The sequence below is a fragment of the Bidens hawaiensis genome, unplaced genomic scaffold (genome assembly GCF_021521415.1).
Source record: "Bidens hawaiensis isolate Kalapana, Puna unplaced genomic scaffold, B.hawaiensis_p1.1 tig00009543_1, whole genome shotgun sequence".
Classification (NCBI taxonomy): Eukaryota; Viridiplantae; Streptophyta; class Magnoliopsida; order Asterales; family Asteraceae; genus Bidens; species Bidens hawaiensis.
In genome coordinates, this window is record NW_027491711.1 from 590,399 (window position 1) to 609,528 (window position 19,130).

Sequence of the window (19,130 nt, forward strand, 5' to 3'; positions counted from 1 at the left end):
CTAATTACGCGGGCTAGAAGGTGTGATCTTGATGACTAGCCCAGGAAACACATCATCCGGGTCATGGATATGCGGATTTTCTTCGACGATAAACGGGTCACCGCACTTATCACTGATCGTGTGCAAAGTTTCACCGTCTCCAACAACATAAATCTCGTCGCAGGTTTGACCAACAACGGGATAAATTTTATTGAAAACAGAGTTGTCGTCATCGGTAACTGATGCTACCAAGACGAAAAGTACGACGAATATGATGCAGTACCACCGAGCTGCGTCCGCGTAGCTCACCGTAGCCGTTGATGGAGCCATGGGACTGATCAGAAAATATTATTATGAGTTTGTTTTTGTGGGATGATGGTAATGATAATATTGGAATTGGATAAGTATATATACACAAATGATAATGAAACAGGGGAAGTTAGTTGGGCGTGTATGTGGCGTTAGAGCGTTGGGTTCAACGACCTGGTGCCGTACTATTTTGTTATTGTTGACTTGCCGGTTGTTATCTTTTAACGACTTATGGTTAACCCCAAAGCAAACGACATATCATTAAATCCATGTTTTTCTTTTTATTTATTTTCTTCTAGATTTATCCATATTTTGATGCTAAAACCAAACCAGAAATTGAAGCTTTAGTTTTTAACTTTTTTTAAAATAGTTGGATTAGGGTTTTCATTTGGGCTAAAATCATTTTGTTAATTAATAACTAAACAATAATTATATATTTGGACAAAAATATTTACGTTAACCATTTATTAAATGATATAAAATATGCAGATAAAATAATTAAAAATTATAATCCATGAATTCGGTTCCGGTTTGGTTTTCTCGATTTTTATTACATGTAAAACCCAATTGAAACATAAGTTCGGTTTTATGAAACAGAAACATAAAACCAAACCGCTTGTCGTAGGGCCTGGCCCACTTTGGAAAGAACCACCCACTAGCTAGCCAGACTAGTGGAGGCCTATATGGAAGTTTTTGTGTCGGTTCTTTTTTCGGTTTTTTTAGTTTTATGATGCCAGGCTCCACATATTCTTGTACAGCCTAAAATGAATCGATTCTGTAAAAGATTGGTAGAACCCTACTTGTTTTCAATTTCTTTTATTTATTTTTTTTCTATTGGGTAGCCTTGGATAAATGATTAAATGGTGTATGCAACACCTTTATACTTTTAAAGCAAGTTACCATAAGTAATAAATGTTTTAATGCAAGACCTTCTATGTATATGTGTGATGTTGCTAATTGCTAATTCTTGTTTAATAATGGCTTGGATGAAGAATATATACGGCATCATAATGGCTGTAATAAATGTTGGGAACTTTTGGTAATTAATTATACCAAAAGAGGGAGCTTATGGTCAATTACATAAAGTTGTTTAAAATGTTTAGAATTAATTAGCGGATGCTCGTTGTGATTTGATCACACCGCTACCATGGATAAGGTATCATCCTAGTTTCTTGGGTGACACCATGTGCTATATATGCATGGATAAGGTATCATCCTAGTTTCTTGGGAGACATATTACTTTGATAAACATAACTCTAGGATTGTTTTCTATGATATATTTTGTATGTCCGTTGGAAAGAATTATGAAAAGAATGGAACGGAGTCCTGGATGATTATGCGAGAACGCATAGATGTTAAAGAAGGACCAATTAAAGTAAAAGTGTGAAAGGGCATCGTAAATATGTGACGTTTGGATATCATTGCTTATAAATGACCAAGTAAAACTTCACATGTCAATGTTACAATTTATGATTAATGATGTACGTAATCTCGGGTTTCAGTTGTATAAACGGTATTAATATCACTTGTCTCGTACCGTCAGCCTCGGTCCACACCCAGCTAATTAGCATAATCAAGTTCGGCTCGATTCTCTTGCAACCCTAGTCACACGTGTTAAATATTTCGGTATAGATAGAATCATATTATTTGTAGTTAGTGATTCATATAACTTTTATGTTTTGGTAATTTCTATATTGTAAGATTAAAAAATAAATAAATATATATTATATAATAAACAAAGGAATATAATTAGAAGAATAAAAAACTGTCAAACCTGATGGCTAAGACACTTTTAGCCAACGTTGCATGCTCATTCTACTGGTCCTAGTCCTAAAAGGGGCACTCACCTCACCTAGCCATGGTTGGTGGAAGTCTTAATCTTTATCTTTCTCATATTTAGTTAACTTCAACATTTGTACAATTTCCATAATTTGATTAGAAAATTCAACTTTATTCTCTCTTTTTTTTTCATTAAAGTAAAAAAGTTATCAACAAAAGGTAATTAAGTAACAGTGAGTCATTGAATTATATATGTTTTAGGTATTTTGAGGTGATGGGAAAAGATTGCGTGAAATGAATGAGCAGCCTCCTATCAACAAATTGACCAAAAATAGTTTTATGGTTTATCTACAAACGTCATAAAACACGATAGGTGTTCCTTTGCCCACGTGTTTGTTTCTTTATTAATTCGTGGGAGGATACTATGTCGTTTTCATCGAAGTTAATTGATCTGAATTATGTTGGAACAAGACTTAAAAGAAAGAAAAAAACAAATTAAGAGGCTGGTAATGGTGTGATTAATTTTAAATTATTAAGAGTCGTCGTATAATGAATAATATGATGAAAGTTGACAAAGTTGTTGTGGTGAGGGTGGGATCTGGTGCCGACCCTATTTGGCCCAATCCATATTTAATACTATATAACCCATCAAAAAGGAAAGTACAGCAGAATTATTAATCTTAATACGGTCGATGGTCTTATTATGGGTATGATATTTTTGTGAGTTGCTGGCATTCTTTATTGGATACATAGAATATAATCAATAATTTTAAAACTATTTTTTTTTATCATCATCAAAATAAATTTGAATGCTAGAAATAAAAGAAAGGCTTTTAATAATATTGTTTGATATATACACACACCAAACGTCCAAACATAATGAATGTAGTAATATGCATAAGCGTTTGATCAAGCATTAATGAGTAAAGCAACTTCGCTTGTGAACATAGTGGTGGATTCATGATATCTTTTACACAGGGCTTAACCAAAGTTTTTGTGTGTGCGTGTGTGTGTGGGGGGGGGGTAGATTTTCGGGTATAAATACACTAAACTTTTCTGTTTGAAGGGCAATTGCCTCGCATTTTTTGTATGTGGGTATGCCCTACGAACATCCCTACTATGGCTTGCGATCATAGCCTGGAGTAAACTTTATGCAATGGCAACTCTATTCATTAGGCTTAAGTTGTTTCGGAGTTTAGATTTTGGATTATTCGGTCTCCTTATTCATTATAACAATCTAACAAAAATGTGATGGTTTTGAAAATTCTAATTGATAAGTGTTAAAGTCAAAGAGAACACATCATTTAGTAATAGACTAACGATCATCAAGATATCTAACCTAATCCACATCTCCATGAATAACATTTTGAAAAGTGGCTTGTCAATCATTTCGGATTGATTGAGATGTAACATCTGAAGCAACATAGCTAGCCATTTTGATAAGAAACCAATAACCCATGTAATGGCAAGCTTATGGATTGCATCTCTGGTACATGAGGTTTTCATATCTCCTATGTCTATCAATAGTATGGTGTGACAATATTAAAACCCAGTAAATTTTGATATTTTGGTAGTGTAACTAGGAAGCGCCTTGTAAGTCATTTACACGCTATAGCTAGCAAGGAATGTTAGAAAGGTACATGATTGGTCTCCTCTTTATTTTAGACACAATTGGATGAGCTTCTCTCTTATTATTGTCATAACATACACCTTTCCATTGATAATGCTCTCTTCTTAACTTATCACGTAGTGATGTGTGGCATAATTAACCAGTACTTAACGAGTCTTCTTCAAAGATTGTTTTTATATCAGATACCGCTACCATACCAAAAAATACCAATACAAAAAATGAGTGATAGTATATATAAGCTGGATACCATATCAATTATATATGTTCGGTACCAGTACTATTGTAAAACCGAAAAGAATAATACATATACTAACAACATAAAAGTAAATACAATTACCAATTATATTTTATCGGTGAAGATATTAGATACAAAATTGCCAATACTAAACTTGGGGACAACATAGTTTATGCAATACGGCATTTTCATATAATTATGGCAACATGACACCAAAAATGACATCAAGGTCAACGTGCAGGAATTAAAAATTATTAGATTATTATGATTTCCATGGCCATCAACTATATCAAACCTATGATATTCAGTCATATATGACTCATCATCACTGAAGAAAAATCGAGAAGAGAAAAGAAAAATGTAATTCTAAAATAGTAAAATGCAAAGATTTTGTTACCCTCGTATTTCAATTTTTTCCTATTCTATTTCGCCCCAGCATAAATACTACTCTCTTCCCTCTTTTAAATTGCACATTATCATATGTATTTATACACACTAGGCGGGTGCCCGCGCGATGCAGCGGGAAACATAGACTTAATAATCACGTAACAAGTTTATGGGTGTTCATTGTTTGATTTGAAACCGTTCAAACCAGCCATTGGTTTGGTTTCACGGTTGAAATTTTTCATTAACTTTTGGCCGGTTATTTTTAATCGTCAAAGTTTCAGTTTTTGACGATGAGAACCCATTACTAACGATTTGGCCAACGGTTTAGTTTAAAAACCATCAAACCAGACCGCAAACGCCCCTAAACAAAATGTTATATTTTTTAACCAAAAAAATATTACAATATCATACTCAAATTAAAGAGGAAAATATGCTCGTTTTTTGATGCAATTTCTTTAAAAAAATATTAACGTACGAAAAAGTTACTAATACTTAAAAATAATGAGAAAAGTTGGGTTAAAAGTGAAAATAAAAATCACATATTAGTGAAAGATCAAGAATTATTGTTGTAACTAACAAAATGAATGGGCTAATTTTGTAAATTATTGTTTAGTAACCATATAACATTTTTATTGGAGAAATTTGTCCTTATCCTAGATACATGGAAGGTTGTACCATTTGTTACATAAATTGTAAAGCTCTTAAAACTAAGGTATCTTAATTTGTCTTCCTTTCATATATTATATATATTAACAATTAATATTTTTTATTAAAAAAGACTAACTTGATATAAAACCACCCTAGTAAGAAAAGCCTAACCTAAAAGAAATATAAAAACTTTTTAAGCCACTCTACACAATTGAATATAAACTTTACAGATACAAGAAAAAAAAACTCTGAAACAATCATATAAAAAAGCGTATCATTTTGAGAACCAAAGATAGTGCCATTAGCCTTTCCTAATGGTTAATACTTAAAAGCGCCTTAGGCTGTATATCGTAGTTCAACGAACGATGGCTTCAATGAATAAATTGAGTCACGTCATTCCATTTGTGAACACTGCAACGGGTGTCAAGTGAACGGTGGCTTCAACGGCACACACGAGCCGGTTAGCGGCCGCGTTAGGCAGAAAGTGAAGGGCTAGGAGTGCGAATGGTTAGCGGACACAACGGGCTCAAGCGAACTATGGTGCGAATGACAAGGGGTGAAGGGTTAGGGTCCAATCAATGCCATGTGACGCAATATGATACGATGAATCTTGGTGGTAACTTCAACCACAAGTCCACAACACATAGCCTTAGAATCAGAATCGAATCTTGCCATCATCCTCATAAAACTTTATTGGCTAAGAATGAATAAAACTAAAAGGTTACAATATTCGACTGTTTTGTTACAACAATTAATCGTGGCAGAGTTGATATTCTCAACCTCAAATGATAAAGTCATAAAACTGTATGTCTGTATTCTAGTGATCATATATTTTGTATTTATTTAAATGCAAAAATAATAATAACTGGTGTATTACGATTTCAATTCTCCACATCTATTACAAAGCGAGGGAGTCCAAAATTACAAAACCAAAAATAATAATAACAAAATATATAATTACTGTATACCAGAAGAAGAAGTAGAAGGTGTGATTTTGATGACAAGACCCGGGAAAACATCATCCGGGTCATGAATATGCGGATTTCGCTCGACTATAAACGGGTCACCACACTTGTCACTTATGGTATGAAGCGTTTCCCCCTCTCCCACCACGTATATCTCGTCACACGGGCGTATACTCATCACCCGCACCCCGTTACCCCCTCCTGCGGTGGTACTAACCGAATAACTGTAACCCTGATCATCTCTTAACGCTCCCGTGAGCATGAGAGCTGCCAGTGCAATAGCACAATAAAAAGAAAGAGCATCTGCTATTGCTAGTGATTTTCGTAATGCTTTAGTATTCATGATTTAATATGTGTGTGTATGTGTTAAGGTACGTGTGTGTGCGCTTTATATAGTGGGTTTATGGGGACACCCACGTTCAACCATAAACGGATGAACCACTCAACCACACCGCCCACTATGGTTATGGTGAAGCCGGTTCTAAGATGGGACCGGTTATGGGTTATTTATTATCTGAATAACTAAACCGCTATGACCTTTTCTTGATTTTAATGTTAAAAATATTTGACCAAGTCTAACTAACTAAAGAACGTGAATGATGGTTAAGTATGGGGTCAATGGAGTTTATTGGACGGGAAGACTGGGCTTATAGATTGTCCATTTAATGGACCTTTTGCAAAAACATGTCCAAAATAGTGTCTCTCATATGACTTGGTGTGGAAGTACAAATTATAAATAGAGAATCACAAAGAAAATGATACACTACTTGAAGAATGAAAACAGTATATGAGGACCTTTATAGAACTAGTACTTTACCCGTCCGGTGGACGGGAACATTGACGTAGGAATGTAACGACTACATTACTTCAATAACATGACTGAGCAAAATGTAGGTCTTTATGAGATATTGAAGTAGTAGGGAACAGTAAGCGTATGCATGGTTGTACTTTTTACGTGTTAATTTGAATCTTTTGGGTTTGTTTTTTGCTTCACTATGTAATTAGTGGTATGCGAATGAATTGTATGCAAGTCTTGCCCAATTGTATACATCATAAAATATGTATTATATATCAATGTATGTCTAATTAAAAATTATTATAAACTTCGGTCTATATTTCAATGGTTTGTCTTATCATCACATGACCAAACACCAATTATCAGCTATTAACGCAAAAATTGGCTACTCGGGTATGAATTGTGAAAAAGGGACTGGATTGCTGCAAATGAGTATGCTTGGAATGTATACTCAAATAACACACGGTCAAATCAGTTCATTTTTTAAGAAACTAATATTAAAACATCATTAGATTATTAATGATTTAATCGTTTAGATTGTGGCCTACAATGTAAATGCCAACTCAACCAACCTTCCATTAATACAACCCTGTTTGTTACCTTTAAGCATAAGAGTTTTATTCATCTACTTTTGAAATTGGAGATACATGAGCCGAAAGAGGAATATTTTTTTGAAATTGGAGATACATGAGCCATAGTCACAAACTCACAATCAAAATATGTAAAAAAAAAATTGAAGTTTGAAAATGTGATACAAATGGTAACATGAATAATAACAATTTAAAAATCTTAAGTCCATCTTACTTGTTGCCACAATAGCTTTGATATAGTTACGATTGGCACATTCACCTGCAAATAATACAACATTATTTTCAAGATTATAGTTCATACACATCAAATATGACAAAAATAAGAATAAAATATCAGATTTTCATTAAAGCACTTACTATTATATGAATATGATTAGCAGATGCTACCACACTGCATCTAGCATATAATGATGCATGAATGCTAGTTTCTGTAATGGTTGAGTCTGTTGCACAATCTTGATCGTTCATTTTGTCTAATTTATCAAACAATTGCATCAGTTTCTAGCATTCGTTCTCCTATAAAGTAGATCACAAAAAAGTTAGTAACAAAAAATGAGGTTTATCCAAATTTCTCATATTTATCACTATGTTTTACTCATTTCTTGATCGGACGTAACAACTGTCAATCTAGAAGAACCGCGACAGGTGGTTGAAATTGGCAGAGGAGAAATAACCTGTAATAGCCCTAATCAGCTGTGACTTAGCAACAGAAGAATCTCCCCAACCATCATCATGTTAATGTCACTGCAAATATTATGACAAAATCAACTTTATTATTTCTAAAATATATTACTGAATTAAGCCTAAAGTCTAAATATATTGTAAACAAACACAAGTATCTTGACAACAAAAGAAATGGCATCATACCATTTTAAGTGGGTTCCATTTTTAAGAATTTTTTTATTCCACCAAGCATAAGGAAAATAATTTCTTTCTTATTCCATAAATGCCCACAGTTTGAAGGTGCAAGTAATCTAGAAAGCAAGTCAAATATACCTTCTCTCTCGGCTATCCATTTAATATGTTTCAAGTCCTCAGAACTATAAAATAACTGGAGCGTTTGCCTCTTTGTCTGGCAAATAAACATTATTTTCAATAACCACAGTCCTGCATATCATAGAAATTTTGGTTAAAATACCCAGTTTGCCCATACTCTAAGTGAAAGACGATACAAAGTGTAAGTATTATATAGTTAACCTAAATAATCCATTGACACTGCCTTGACTTTTTTCTAGGAATTACATTGTAAAATCCAACAATGGCACGCGGGCTACAGGTTTGCATGAGCCATAAATTTATATTTCAGGTGAGCTATCAGCCCTTTCACTTTAGAGCCAAAGTTTCATATTTGACATGTTTAAGCTAAAACACTTTCGATTTTCTTTTTTTTTTTTCATTATGAAAATAATGATGTGATAAAAACAAATAATCTCTAAGCAAACAGCATATAAACTGTATTAAGGTAGAGATAAAAAATTTTACACTTGGGAATTTAAAACATAAACATCAGCTGCAGAATAAAATGAAGCAACACGAGTCGTCCCGGGAGCCCAGATCACTGGATTTATCAAACCTGCATGATTTTATACAAAACCAAGAAGTGATATGACATAAATGACCTTCTCATATAAAATATAGTACCGCATCTAGTGACTAATTAGTAGATTAAACAGGATACATTTAAGCTAAAAAAATACCCTTAATTATTTGGTATCAATTTTAGCTAACCATGTAGTAATTACTAATTACTAAACCAAAAGATTGCATTCGTTTACTTAGTATTGATTTCCAAAAAAAACAAAAAAACCGGATGCAATGATATTTTAGTTTCTCAAGACTTTTGAAGGATGTTTTCGTCAACTGGCATGTTCATGGACAAATTTGGTGTAAACAAAGCCAATATACAGTACTTTAATATATGGGTGGCCCATGTTCTCAAAATAAAAAAAAGTTAAACATACACATCTATAAATATTTTAGAAAAATAAATATGTTATTACTGAGATTAAAAAGAACTCGTGTTTAATAAATATGTTATTACCATTGCAACAACGCATCAGCGCAACATGCGCGTCATTTAAAACCAAGGAAGGTTCCAACAGAAAATAAGGTTGTCAAATTTGATCAATCTAGATTAGTTCTAGAGACGAACAACCATTTATATTTTACTAACCAAATGAACATATAACTTCTGATATTTGATGATGATAACTGATGGATACTATAAAAGTAAATCCAATATATATGAATTATAATAATTTGATTTAAATCACCCAAAGTAATGAAAGAAATAATTGCCTTAAAAATTAAGTGGCACTCATCACAAAATATCGAAGCATACTAGCATTCATGTGGTTCACCTTTCTTTAGCCAAAACCAAACCACATCAATCTCATCCTTCGTGACAAAAAAAGACGTAATATTGTTAATAAGCATTGAATAATAAAAAAGAACAGTACCCCTAAGAGATCAAAATGTTAATCAATATTTTTCATAATAAAAAAAGGATGAAAAACTCAAGTGAACGAAGTGGGAAGGGTAACCGCCTAAAACCTGATGGAACCGTCCTCCACCTCCTCTTTATGGAACATATGATAAAAAAGTAACTGTTTTCTAATCCTTATCAAACGGTTAATATTCAATCTTGATCCTTATCAGATGGTTAATATTCAATCTTGGATGTCCTTATCAGACGGTTAATATTCAATCTTGGATGTCCTTATCAGACGGTTAATATTCAATCTTGGATTTACATCGGACGGCCAGGATTGAAACTCACTCTATGGTAACCTATTAATATAATTCTAAATTTGACGAATATTGTCATTTTTTAGTTATAAATATTTAAACTGAAAACACAAATGAATACCAGTATTTTACGTGTTTTATACTAAACTTATAAGATTAGGAAACAACTAAAATTGGAAAAAAAAATCTTCAGTAACAAAATCAAAGTCCTAATGATGAAATTTGAGTTTGACAATTGGTTTGTTAAGGTCATGATTCGACTCCTCCAGAGCTTTCCGTTCGTTGCTTATGGGCTTCGTAACTTCTCTTCTTACCAAAAATACATTTCTATCGTTTAGACATATTCTTATATGTTTTCCTCTATTTACCCTTTCTACATAAAAGTTTGATAAGTTTTAACAAGGACTAGAAATATGATTGTTAAGAACTGTGGCGAATCTAGACGATAAGTTCAGTGGTAACCCGCAAAAATTTTTTTTGGAACTATTGGTAAAAAAAGCGTGAAATGTTTCGTACATACAAAGGTAAAGTCCAAGGGATTTATAGTGATGTTTGATAGCTATTCTTACACTTTCAAATAATATTATTAAACTACTAAACATAATATCCATACAGGTTTTCTAGAAAAGTCTAAAACCTTAAATATTTGCACTTCGACTAGAAAAGGCAAACATTGGGCTACCCCTCAAGCTACCTAAATTCACCCATGGTTAAGAAACGTATTTTTTTTGAATGACAAACAAATAAAGCTCGGCTACCCCTTGGCAAACCAATGGCAAAAGACACTCTCATACGCTCGCGACCGTAGACAACACTGGTTAGCCCAAACCCACCATCTCCTGTTCTAGGAAAAATCTACCGCCTGAAAGCCCACTACATAAAAACCTGGTTGGCCGGTTATGATCGATTCAAACTTAAGAACTTGCAATCTCTAATTAAAATCCTTTTCATCTCCGGTATTAGTTGAGCTAAAATTTGTCGGCTAACAAACATATTTATGTTTTACTGTTTTAGGATAAAGCTCTTTAAAATCTCTTTTTCTCTGTTTTCATCTTTAGACTTTTATCACCTAGTGGGCATCTTTATCTGCATTATCTAATCTTCAAAGTTCAAACACAACACCACTACTCTTACTTAAGTGACCCATTAACCAAAACAACGTGTGATAAACATAAACCCTTCATCAACCTGTCATTAATCAACCAGTGACCTTAATTCTTTTCAAACTGACCAAGACATAAATTACTACCCCTAATTTATCTCCTGTTAATGGAGAAATTAATACTCATTAAACAACTTCACGCTAGGCTCATTAGAACCCACCTTCACACAAACCCATCGTCAATGCTTCCCGTAATCCAATCCTACTCGCTTCTTCCAAACAATCCACACAAAACCCACTTCGTATTTGAGCAAATTGAACGACCCACGTTGTCAATTTGGAACAATGTGATACGATGTTTCTCTCAGAGCGATCAACCCACTTTTGGACTCCACCTGTTCGACGAAATGCGTGACAGAGGATTAAAGGGTAATAACATAACTTCAATACATGTTTTGAAAGCTTGTTGTCGTGTTCAAGATTCTGGGTTTGGCGGGAAAGTTCACGCTCATGTATTTAAGATGGGATTTGTGTCATATCTTTATGTTAGCAACTGTTTGATTCATATGTATGTTTCTTGTGGGCGGTTGGAGTGTGCGGATAAAGTGTTCGATGAAATGCCTGAGAGAGATTTGGTTTCTTGGAATTCAGTTATTTGTGGGTATAGTCAGTGTAACAGGTCTAAGGAGGTTTTGAGTGTTTTTAATCGTCTGCGTGAAGCGGATTTGATCCCGGTTTCGGTAACTATGGTGAAGGTTTTATTAGCGTGTATAAACATAGGTGACAGGAGTATTGCAGAGTCTATGGTTAAGTACATTGAAGATAATAATACTGTGATTGATGTTTACCTTGGGAACACTTTAATTGATATGCACGGAAGGTATGGTTCGGTGGGGTTGGGACGAGAGGTTTTTGATCGAATGAAGGAACGAAATTTGGTTTCTTGGAATGCGATGATCTCGGGTTATGTTAAAGCCGGAGACTTGATTGAGGCAAGGAAGCTATTTGATAGAATGCCAAAACTGGATGTTGTTTCTTGGACGACTATGATCACTGGTTACTCGCAAGGTGGTCGGTTTTCTGATTCACTAAGCCTGTTTCTTGAAATGATGAAAACTGATATCAAACCTGATGAAATCACGGTTGCTAGTGTGCTCTCCGCTTGTGCTCGTGTAGGTTCAATAGATATGGGCAAATCTATACATGATTACATTCGTGAAAACAAAATAAAACAGGATTTATATGTTGGAAATGCTTTAATAGATATGTATTGCAAATGTGGTGCAATAGAGAACGCACTCCAAGTCTTTAACGAAATGCCTAAAAGAGATTCAGTTTCATGGACTGCAGTCATTTCAGGACTCGCTGTGAATGGAAATGCCATTTACGCCCTTGATTTGTTTTCCAAGATGTTAACAGAGAACGTGCAACCGACTCATGGAACATTTGTAGGGATATTGCTTGCGTGTACTCATGCTGGCATGGTGGATAAAGGGTTGGAGTATTTCGAAAGCATGAAAAAGGATTATAAATTAGAACCACAAATGAAACATTACGGGTGTGTGGTTGATCTGTTGAGTCGATCAGGGAATCTTGATAGAGCGTATCAGTTTATTGTTGAAATGCCGATAGCTCCGGATGTGATAATATGGAGGATATTATTGGGTTCTTGTAAGCTTCAAGGAAACATGGTACTAACTGAAATTGCAGCCAACAAGCTTCTTGAATTGGATCCTAGTAATAGTGGGAATTATGTTTTATCATCAAATGTTTATGCTGGTGCTGACAGATGGGATGATGCTATGAAAATGAGAGAATTGTTGAAAGAAGGTGATGTGTTAAAACCAACCGGTTGGAGTTCTTTACATCCAAACAGCTGAATAACATTGCAACATAAAGATGGATGACTGCATTGTGCTAACAAACATTTTAAAGGTTAAACATACAAATTGATGTTTGTGTCATGATCTTTCAACATCTTTGAGGCTCCAAATGCATGTACAACCAGTATGGTTACAAGGCCTATGTGTCCCGCCCCAAAGATCAAAACTTCAGTATCTGTGTTGAAATTGAAATTATCACGACCACAAACACTAACGGTTCGCACATGGCCCCTTCTTTCAAGCTCATATTATTAGGCAACTCGAACACTAGATTTATGCATGATGGACTACCTAATTCAAGGCAAAACTCATAGCTAACACTTGTATTTAGAAAATTAGATTCAAGTATTTGCTTCACCTGATCGGGAAGAGCTCTGATAGTTGGTGGAGAGGCCGAAAAACTTTAAAAAAATTGCACAAGTTATGGTTTGCATTCGTCTAATTGAGTAATTTCTAAACATTACAATTTTGGTAGAATGAAAAGATGGAATCTACGACCTGATTATCTGTGAAAAGATATGCGTTTGAGGATGAAAGGTTTACAAATGGGCGATGGTTGATGAATCAAATTCGAATGTGTTGCTTCGGTTGTCACACTGTTATACTTACCTGATGTGGATAAGGAGACACCAAAGGTTGCATATGATGCTGAGTCGCCTAATGGGTCAGCTTTTGCGATTGTAGCTTGAGAACTTGGTTTTGAATTTTACAAACAACCCAAGCAAGTGCTTCTTTATTAGAGTTCAATCCTAATTCCAAATCCAAGAAACATGTTGAAGGGTCGTGTGAAGTTTTTAACATTTTAAATTCAATAGTACAAGAACCACTGAGCATACATGATTTCCTGCTCTAGACCATACTTAGCAATATTATCCGTGAGCGTGTTGTTGGGCAATATAATAGAGAAGCATGCAACGGTTCGGCCCTATCAGTTTATCCATTGATTACTTTTTGTTGCATCATTGAACTGGCTTAGAGAACCCACAACAGTTCTCTTTGTGTTGTCCCCCGATGAGGTAGCACAGGAGCAGAGGATTAGCACCATTGTGGTGCAAGTTTGTAGCGTTTGTTCGGTGAGGAAGTCCGTGAATTCAGACCTGCAAAAAGAAAGAGGAGGTGGTCCCCACTATCTAATCACTCTCTCAAGTCTCTAACACACACATGAACAAGATCATCTGAAAACTTAATTAAGTCATGAAAACTCGAAATAATTCCACTTAACCTATTTTACTTAAGCTACATCTACACACACAAACACAAAAAAAAACCCGAAAAAAATAAATTTCCTTTTATGTGGATCGACTTTTAAATAGGTTTAACAAATGCTTACTTGTATCTTGAATAGTGTAATTAGCATAAGTGTAATGAACGTTTACATATTAGTTAACAACCTATGTCCTAAGTCCATTCACATATTTTTTAGGTGAAAGTTTTTCAAGTTTCAAAACTTAACGAGTTCTCAAGTTATTTGAATATTTTTTTAATATGCTTTATGAAGGTTTGTGGTTGTAGGTGAAACATGAATGTGAGGTTTTTAAAAAAAGTGCCTTATTATTAGTCTTTTGTTATTGTGTTTGACTCTTAACAAATAAATATGGGATATTCACACGACCTACATACGATCGTATAGTGGTTATATTATCGTATGAAACACACTTGAAAGTGAGTGTGTGAGTAACCAGAACCATAAATATGGCTATGGAGCGAATGTGTCAGTTTGTTGCCATGCTCTGAGTGCACAAAAGCATCACGCACACACTTGACATGTTGGACACTACACGTGTGAACCACATCTGATCATCATCATCGGAATAAATATATTATATTTGAATTATAACCTTTAGTTAATAGTTACATAAATTATTTTCTCTTATCCAGTCGTATTTTTGTCATCACATATTAATAAATAACACATTATCCAATAATAATAAAACGCATACATACACACAATCAATCATCCAGTTCCTAGTGTGTGAAGTTGTAAACCGATACACAGAGATATGGGTAAGGGTGGAAATAATAATAATAATCATGATGGCTCAGAACAAAACATGGCTGCTTGGCTGGTGGCCATTAACACCCTCAAGATTCAGCCCTTCAATCTTCCTCCACTTGGTATCATAACCTAGCCTAACCTAACCTTCTTCTTATTTCTGTAATTATTAAGTATGAATTGTTTTTAATATAAGTATTATGTTTATTGGATTGATTCAGGGCCACATGATGTTAAAGTAAGGATGAAAGCTGTGGGTATTTGTGGGAGTGATGTTCACTATCTCAAGGTCTGTTTAGTTTCTTTTCTCTTTATTCACACAAACTTAGGCTTCCATTTAATTGTATTCTTAAATGATCATGTTGTGATCAGTAATTTCAAAATGTTAAGATGTTTGGATAATCTAGGGATTGAATTTTGATGGTGTTGAGTATTTGCTATTAATAGTATCAAAAAGTTAACATTTTTGAGATAATATGGAGCTGCTGAATCTTGAATCTTAATGGTGTGGAGAATTTAATGAAAAAAAAGTTAAGATTTTCCAGATAATTTTGGGATTGAATCTTGACTGTTGATGGTGTTGAGTATTTGATGAATAACATTAAAAGGTTGAGATTTTTGGGATAATCTGGGGATTGAATCTTGATTCATAATCATGTTGAGTATTTGATGAATAATATAAAAAAGTTGAAATTTTTTAGATTATCTGTGGATTGAATCTTGATTCTTGATTATGTATTTACTAATTTAAAAGATCTAACTCTTAGGTATTTGGTTCTTCAACCATCAATATAAAAAAATCAATATTTTTAATAAACCATCAACACACAGTTATATAAATTATATAAATTCTAACCAAGTTGATTAATTTGCAGACACTAAGATGTGCAGATTTTATAGTGAAAGAACCAATGGTTATTGGGCACGAGTGTGCTGGTGTGATAGAAGAAATTGGGAGTGAAGTGAAACATCTAGTGCCTGGTGATCGTGTAGCTCTCGAGCCCGGGATTAGCTGTTGGAGATGCACTCAATGCAAAAAAGGCCGTTACAATCTTTGCCCCGAGATGAAGTTTTTCGCCACTCCCCCAGTCCACGGATCTCTTGCAAATCAAGTAAAACTTATTATTAATATTATTAACCAACTGTTGTGAGTTTCTTTAGGTTTGGTGTTTAAAAGGTATGACCTTTTTTATAACCAACAGGTGGTGCATCCTGCTGATTTGTGTTTTAAATTGCCTGATAATGTGAGTTTAGAAGAAGGGGCGATGTGTGAACCGTTGAGTGTGGGTGTGCATGCTTGTCGGCGGGCTGAGATTGGGCCAGAGACGAATGTATTAGTCATGGGGGCTGGGCCCATTGGGCTTGTGACAATGCTGGCTGCCCGGGCTTTTGGTGCTCCAAGAATTGTGATTGTGGATGTAGAGGATAGCCGGTTATCTGTGGCAAAAGAGCTTGGTGCGGATGAGATCATCAAAGTCTCAACTAATATTCAGGTCTTTTTGTATCCTTTAAAGTTACATCACTTTTAATGGTTAATGGTTTTTAGTTGCATGACTTTTAATGTCAATCGTGTTTGGTTTACTGGTTAATGTGTTGAATTGTTTAACCGGGCACGACCTGTATTTTTATTCGTGTCAAAGGCGTCAACCCTAGCACGAACAAACTTAAAGCCGTGTAACTTGAACATGACTTGTTTAGCACATTTATCTAAACAGGTTGGCGGGCGATAATCAAGTTGTAAACATGTTAATGGAGCTAGTGGGTTGCAAAAGAATGAATTAACGGGTTAGTGGGTTGACCTATTTAACTAAACGGGTTAAGCATGTCAACCTGAACACGACCCGTTTAATTAAACAGGTCACCCCAAACATGACCCGTTTTTCAAATGGGTTAGATATGGCATCCCAAAGCCTTAGTATTTCCGTATCATGCTTTGTGTTGACTCAGCTGGTTTTTAGTTTTTAAAATAATTTATTTCTGTTTACGTTTTATACTTAGGATGTGGATGGGGAAGTGGGATTAATACAGAAAGCCATGGGAGGTGGAGTGGATGTGAGCTTTGACTGTGCAGGTTTCAACAAGACAATGACTACCGCTCTGACTGCCACTCGTCCTGGTGGAAAGGTTTGTCTTGTGGGAATGGGCCACCATGAGATGACGGTTCCTCTTACTCCGGCGGCCGCCAGGTAACTTTATTATACAGGAGGCTTCTATACAACACTACCCATAAAAGGGTACTCCAGTGTGTCTGTCATATCATATAGTTTGTATGATGTCAAATCAAGTTTGCACACAAGAGTTTGTCACATCATATGTGCTTTATGATACGCCAAAAATATCATACGGGCCGTACAATTTCTTTTTCCTTTGGAATATAATAATTGAAAACCGAATGATTTTTGTTGCATTTAGGGAGGTTGATGTGGTGGGTATATTCCGGTACAAGAACACATGGCCGCTTTGTTTGGAGTTTTTGAGAAGTGGAAAGATTGATGTGAAGCCATTGATAACCCATAGATTTGGTTTCTCACAGAAAGAGGTTGAAGAAGCTTTTGAGACAAGTGCACGCGGTGGTAATGCCATCAAGGTTATGTTCAATTTGTGATTATAGAATAAGGAAATAAGAGATGAGTTGGAGCAAGCAAACAACTTTACTGTTATAAATATTTGGTTATGATATGATGTTATATGGACGTTGCATCTGCTCATCTTCACTTCATATGTTTGCTATCAATAATACTACTTATAATGATATGTATAGTTGTTTAGTGTTGTAGTATATGAATACAGGTGCACAAAAGAAAAAACACCAGTCCTCACCCGAATCTAACTAGTTTCACAGTTCCTGGTTCTGACCATATATGTTGATTAGGAAAACCAAACCCGAACCAGTTTTGGGCTGTAAACCGAAATGTGCACCTCTAGGTGAATGTATATGTAAACAAGCCCCCCCCCCCCCCCTCTCACTTCGTCCCCAACTTTTGTCGTTTTTCATTTCTTTGTGGGCGACACCCCTTCCTCGAGGGATGACAGCGGTGGTGAGCTTTTACCTTTAGAAGACGAAGTTGGTGGAGGTTTCTTTTCAGGGTAGCTAAAAATGTATCAACTAATGTTGTGACGTCTATTTTCTAAAAACAGTTTTTAAATCATACGCTGTTACAAAACAAAGTGGCATGTCACACACGCTAATTTATCGCATCTCAATAGTCTCACCCCTTTACGTGTTCTGTATTGACTAATGAATTGTCTAGAGCTTCATTGTGAAGTACCCCCTTTTCACATGTGGACCACCTTGTAGCCTATTATTTGCCATCATGAGACCTTTCTTCCAGATACAACCAAAATCCAAGGACATACATATCATAGTGTCTGATCTAACTATACTAATAAAAGAAAATACAATTTCACATTCATTCTTGGTCTAATCTCTCTTCTCATTCATTCTACATATCAATGGGTTATGAGGCAAAAGCATTTTGACAAATGGGTTATGATTTCCTTTCTAATATTTCTTCTCATTCATCCTATCTATCTGTGGGTCATATATCAAAATAATTTTGACAAATGGGTTATAATTTCCTTTATAATTCTCTAATTCATCATCTTATTTATCCTACATATCCATAGGTCAATACAGATTTTGACAAATGGGTTATAGTTTCCCTTATAATTCTCTAATCTCTCATCTTATTCATCAAAGCTCTCCATGGGTAGCGTGTCAAAACAATTTTGACAAATGTTGTATATAAAGAGATTTTTTCTAATTTGTAAATTTGACATTATAATCTTCTTATTATTTGTACTATATATTTTGTTTTCTTTTTACCTATAATACTGTTTATTTATTTCAAATAACGAACCTTATTTATTTTTATTATTTGACAAATCCCGTGTAATACACTGGTTCAAAAGCTAGCTTTTTTATAAAGACATGATCATGCATGCAATCAAAACAATTTGTCATAAACTTGTTACAACTCATGTACACACACACAACATCTAAATGAAAAGGTGTGATTGAAGAAACACCAGTTCAACCCTTGTTTAATTGCTTATCTCTTAGGTTGATGTCTAGTCTTTCCCACG

The 19,130-nt window shown here is 34.7% G+C and overlaps 3 protein-coding genes and 1 pseudogene across 3 annotated transcripts; 2 read left to right on the forward strand and 2 right to left on the reverse strand.

Moving 5' to 3' along the window:
- LOC143532782 (uncharacterized) lies at positions 1-309 on the reverse strand. Its single transcript, XM_077027730.1, has one exon. It carries the CDS (start codon positions 307-309, stop codon positions 1-3), a length of 309 nt encoding a protein of 102 aa, XP_076883845.1.
- A 5,615-nt stretch (positions 310-5,924) lies between these two features.
- LOC143532783 (uncharacterized) lies at positions 5,925-6,275 on the reverse strand. The gene has a single exon (XM_077027731.1). It carries the CDS (start codon positions 6,273-6,275, stop codon positions 5,925-5,927), a length of 351 nt encoding a protein of 116 aa, XP_076883846.1.
- A 4,952-nt stretch (positions 6,276-11,227) lies between these two features.
- LOC143532811 (pentatricopeptide repeat-containing protein At2g22410, mitochondrial pseudogene) lies at positions 11,228-13,048 on the forward strand (annotated as a pseudogene).
- A 1,965-nt stretch (positions 13,049-15,013) lies between these two features.
- Positions 15,014-17,666, forward strand: LOC143532832 (sorbitol dehydrogenase-like). The gene is made up of 6 exons (XM_077027764.1): positions 15,014-15,166; positions 15,266-15,333; positions 15,920-16,156; positions 16,247-16,537; positions 17,043-17,230; positions 17,457-17,666. The coding sequence occupies exons 1-6, from the start codon at positions 15,052-15,054 to the stop codon at positions 17,647-17,649; spliced, it is 1,092 nt and encodes a 363-aa protein (XP_076883879.1). The 5' UTR covers positions 15,014-15,051; the 3' UTR covers positions 17,650-17,666.
- The last annotated feature ends 1,464 nt before the right edge of the window (positions 17,667-19,130 follow it).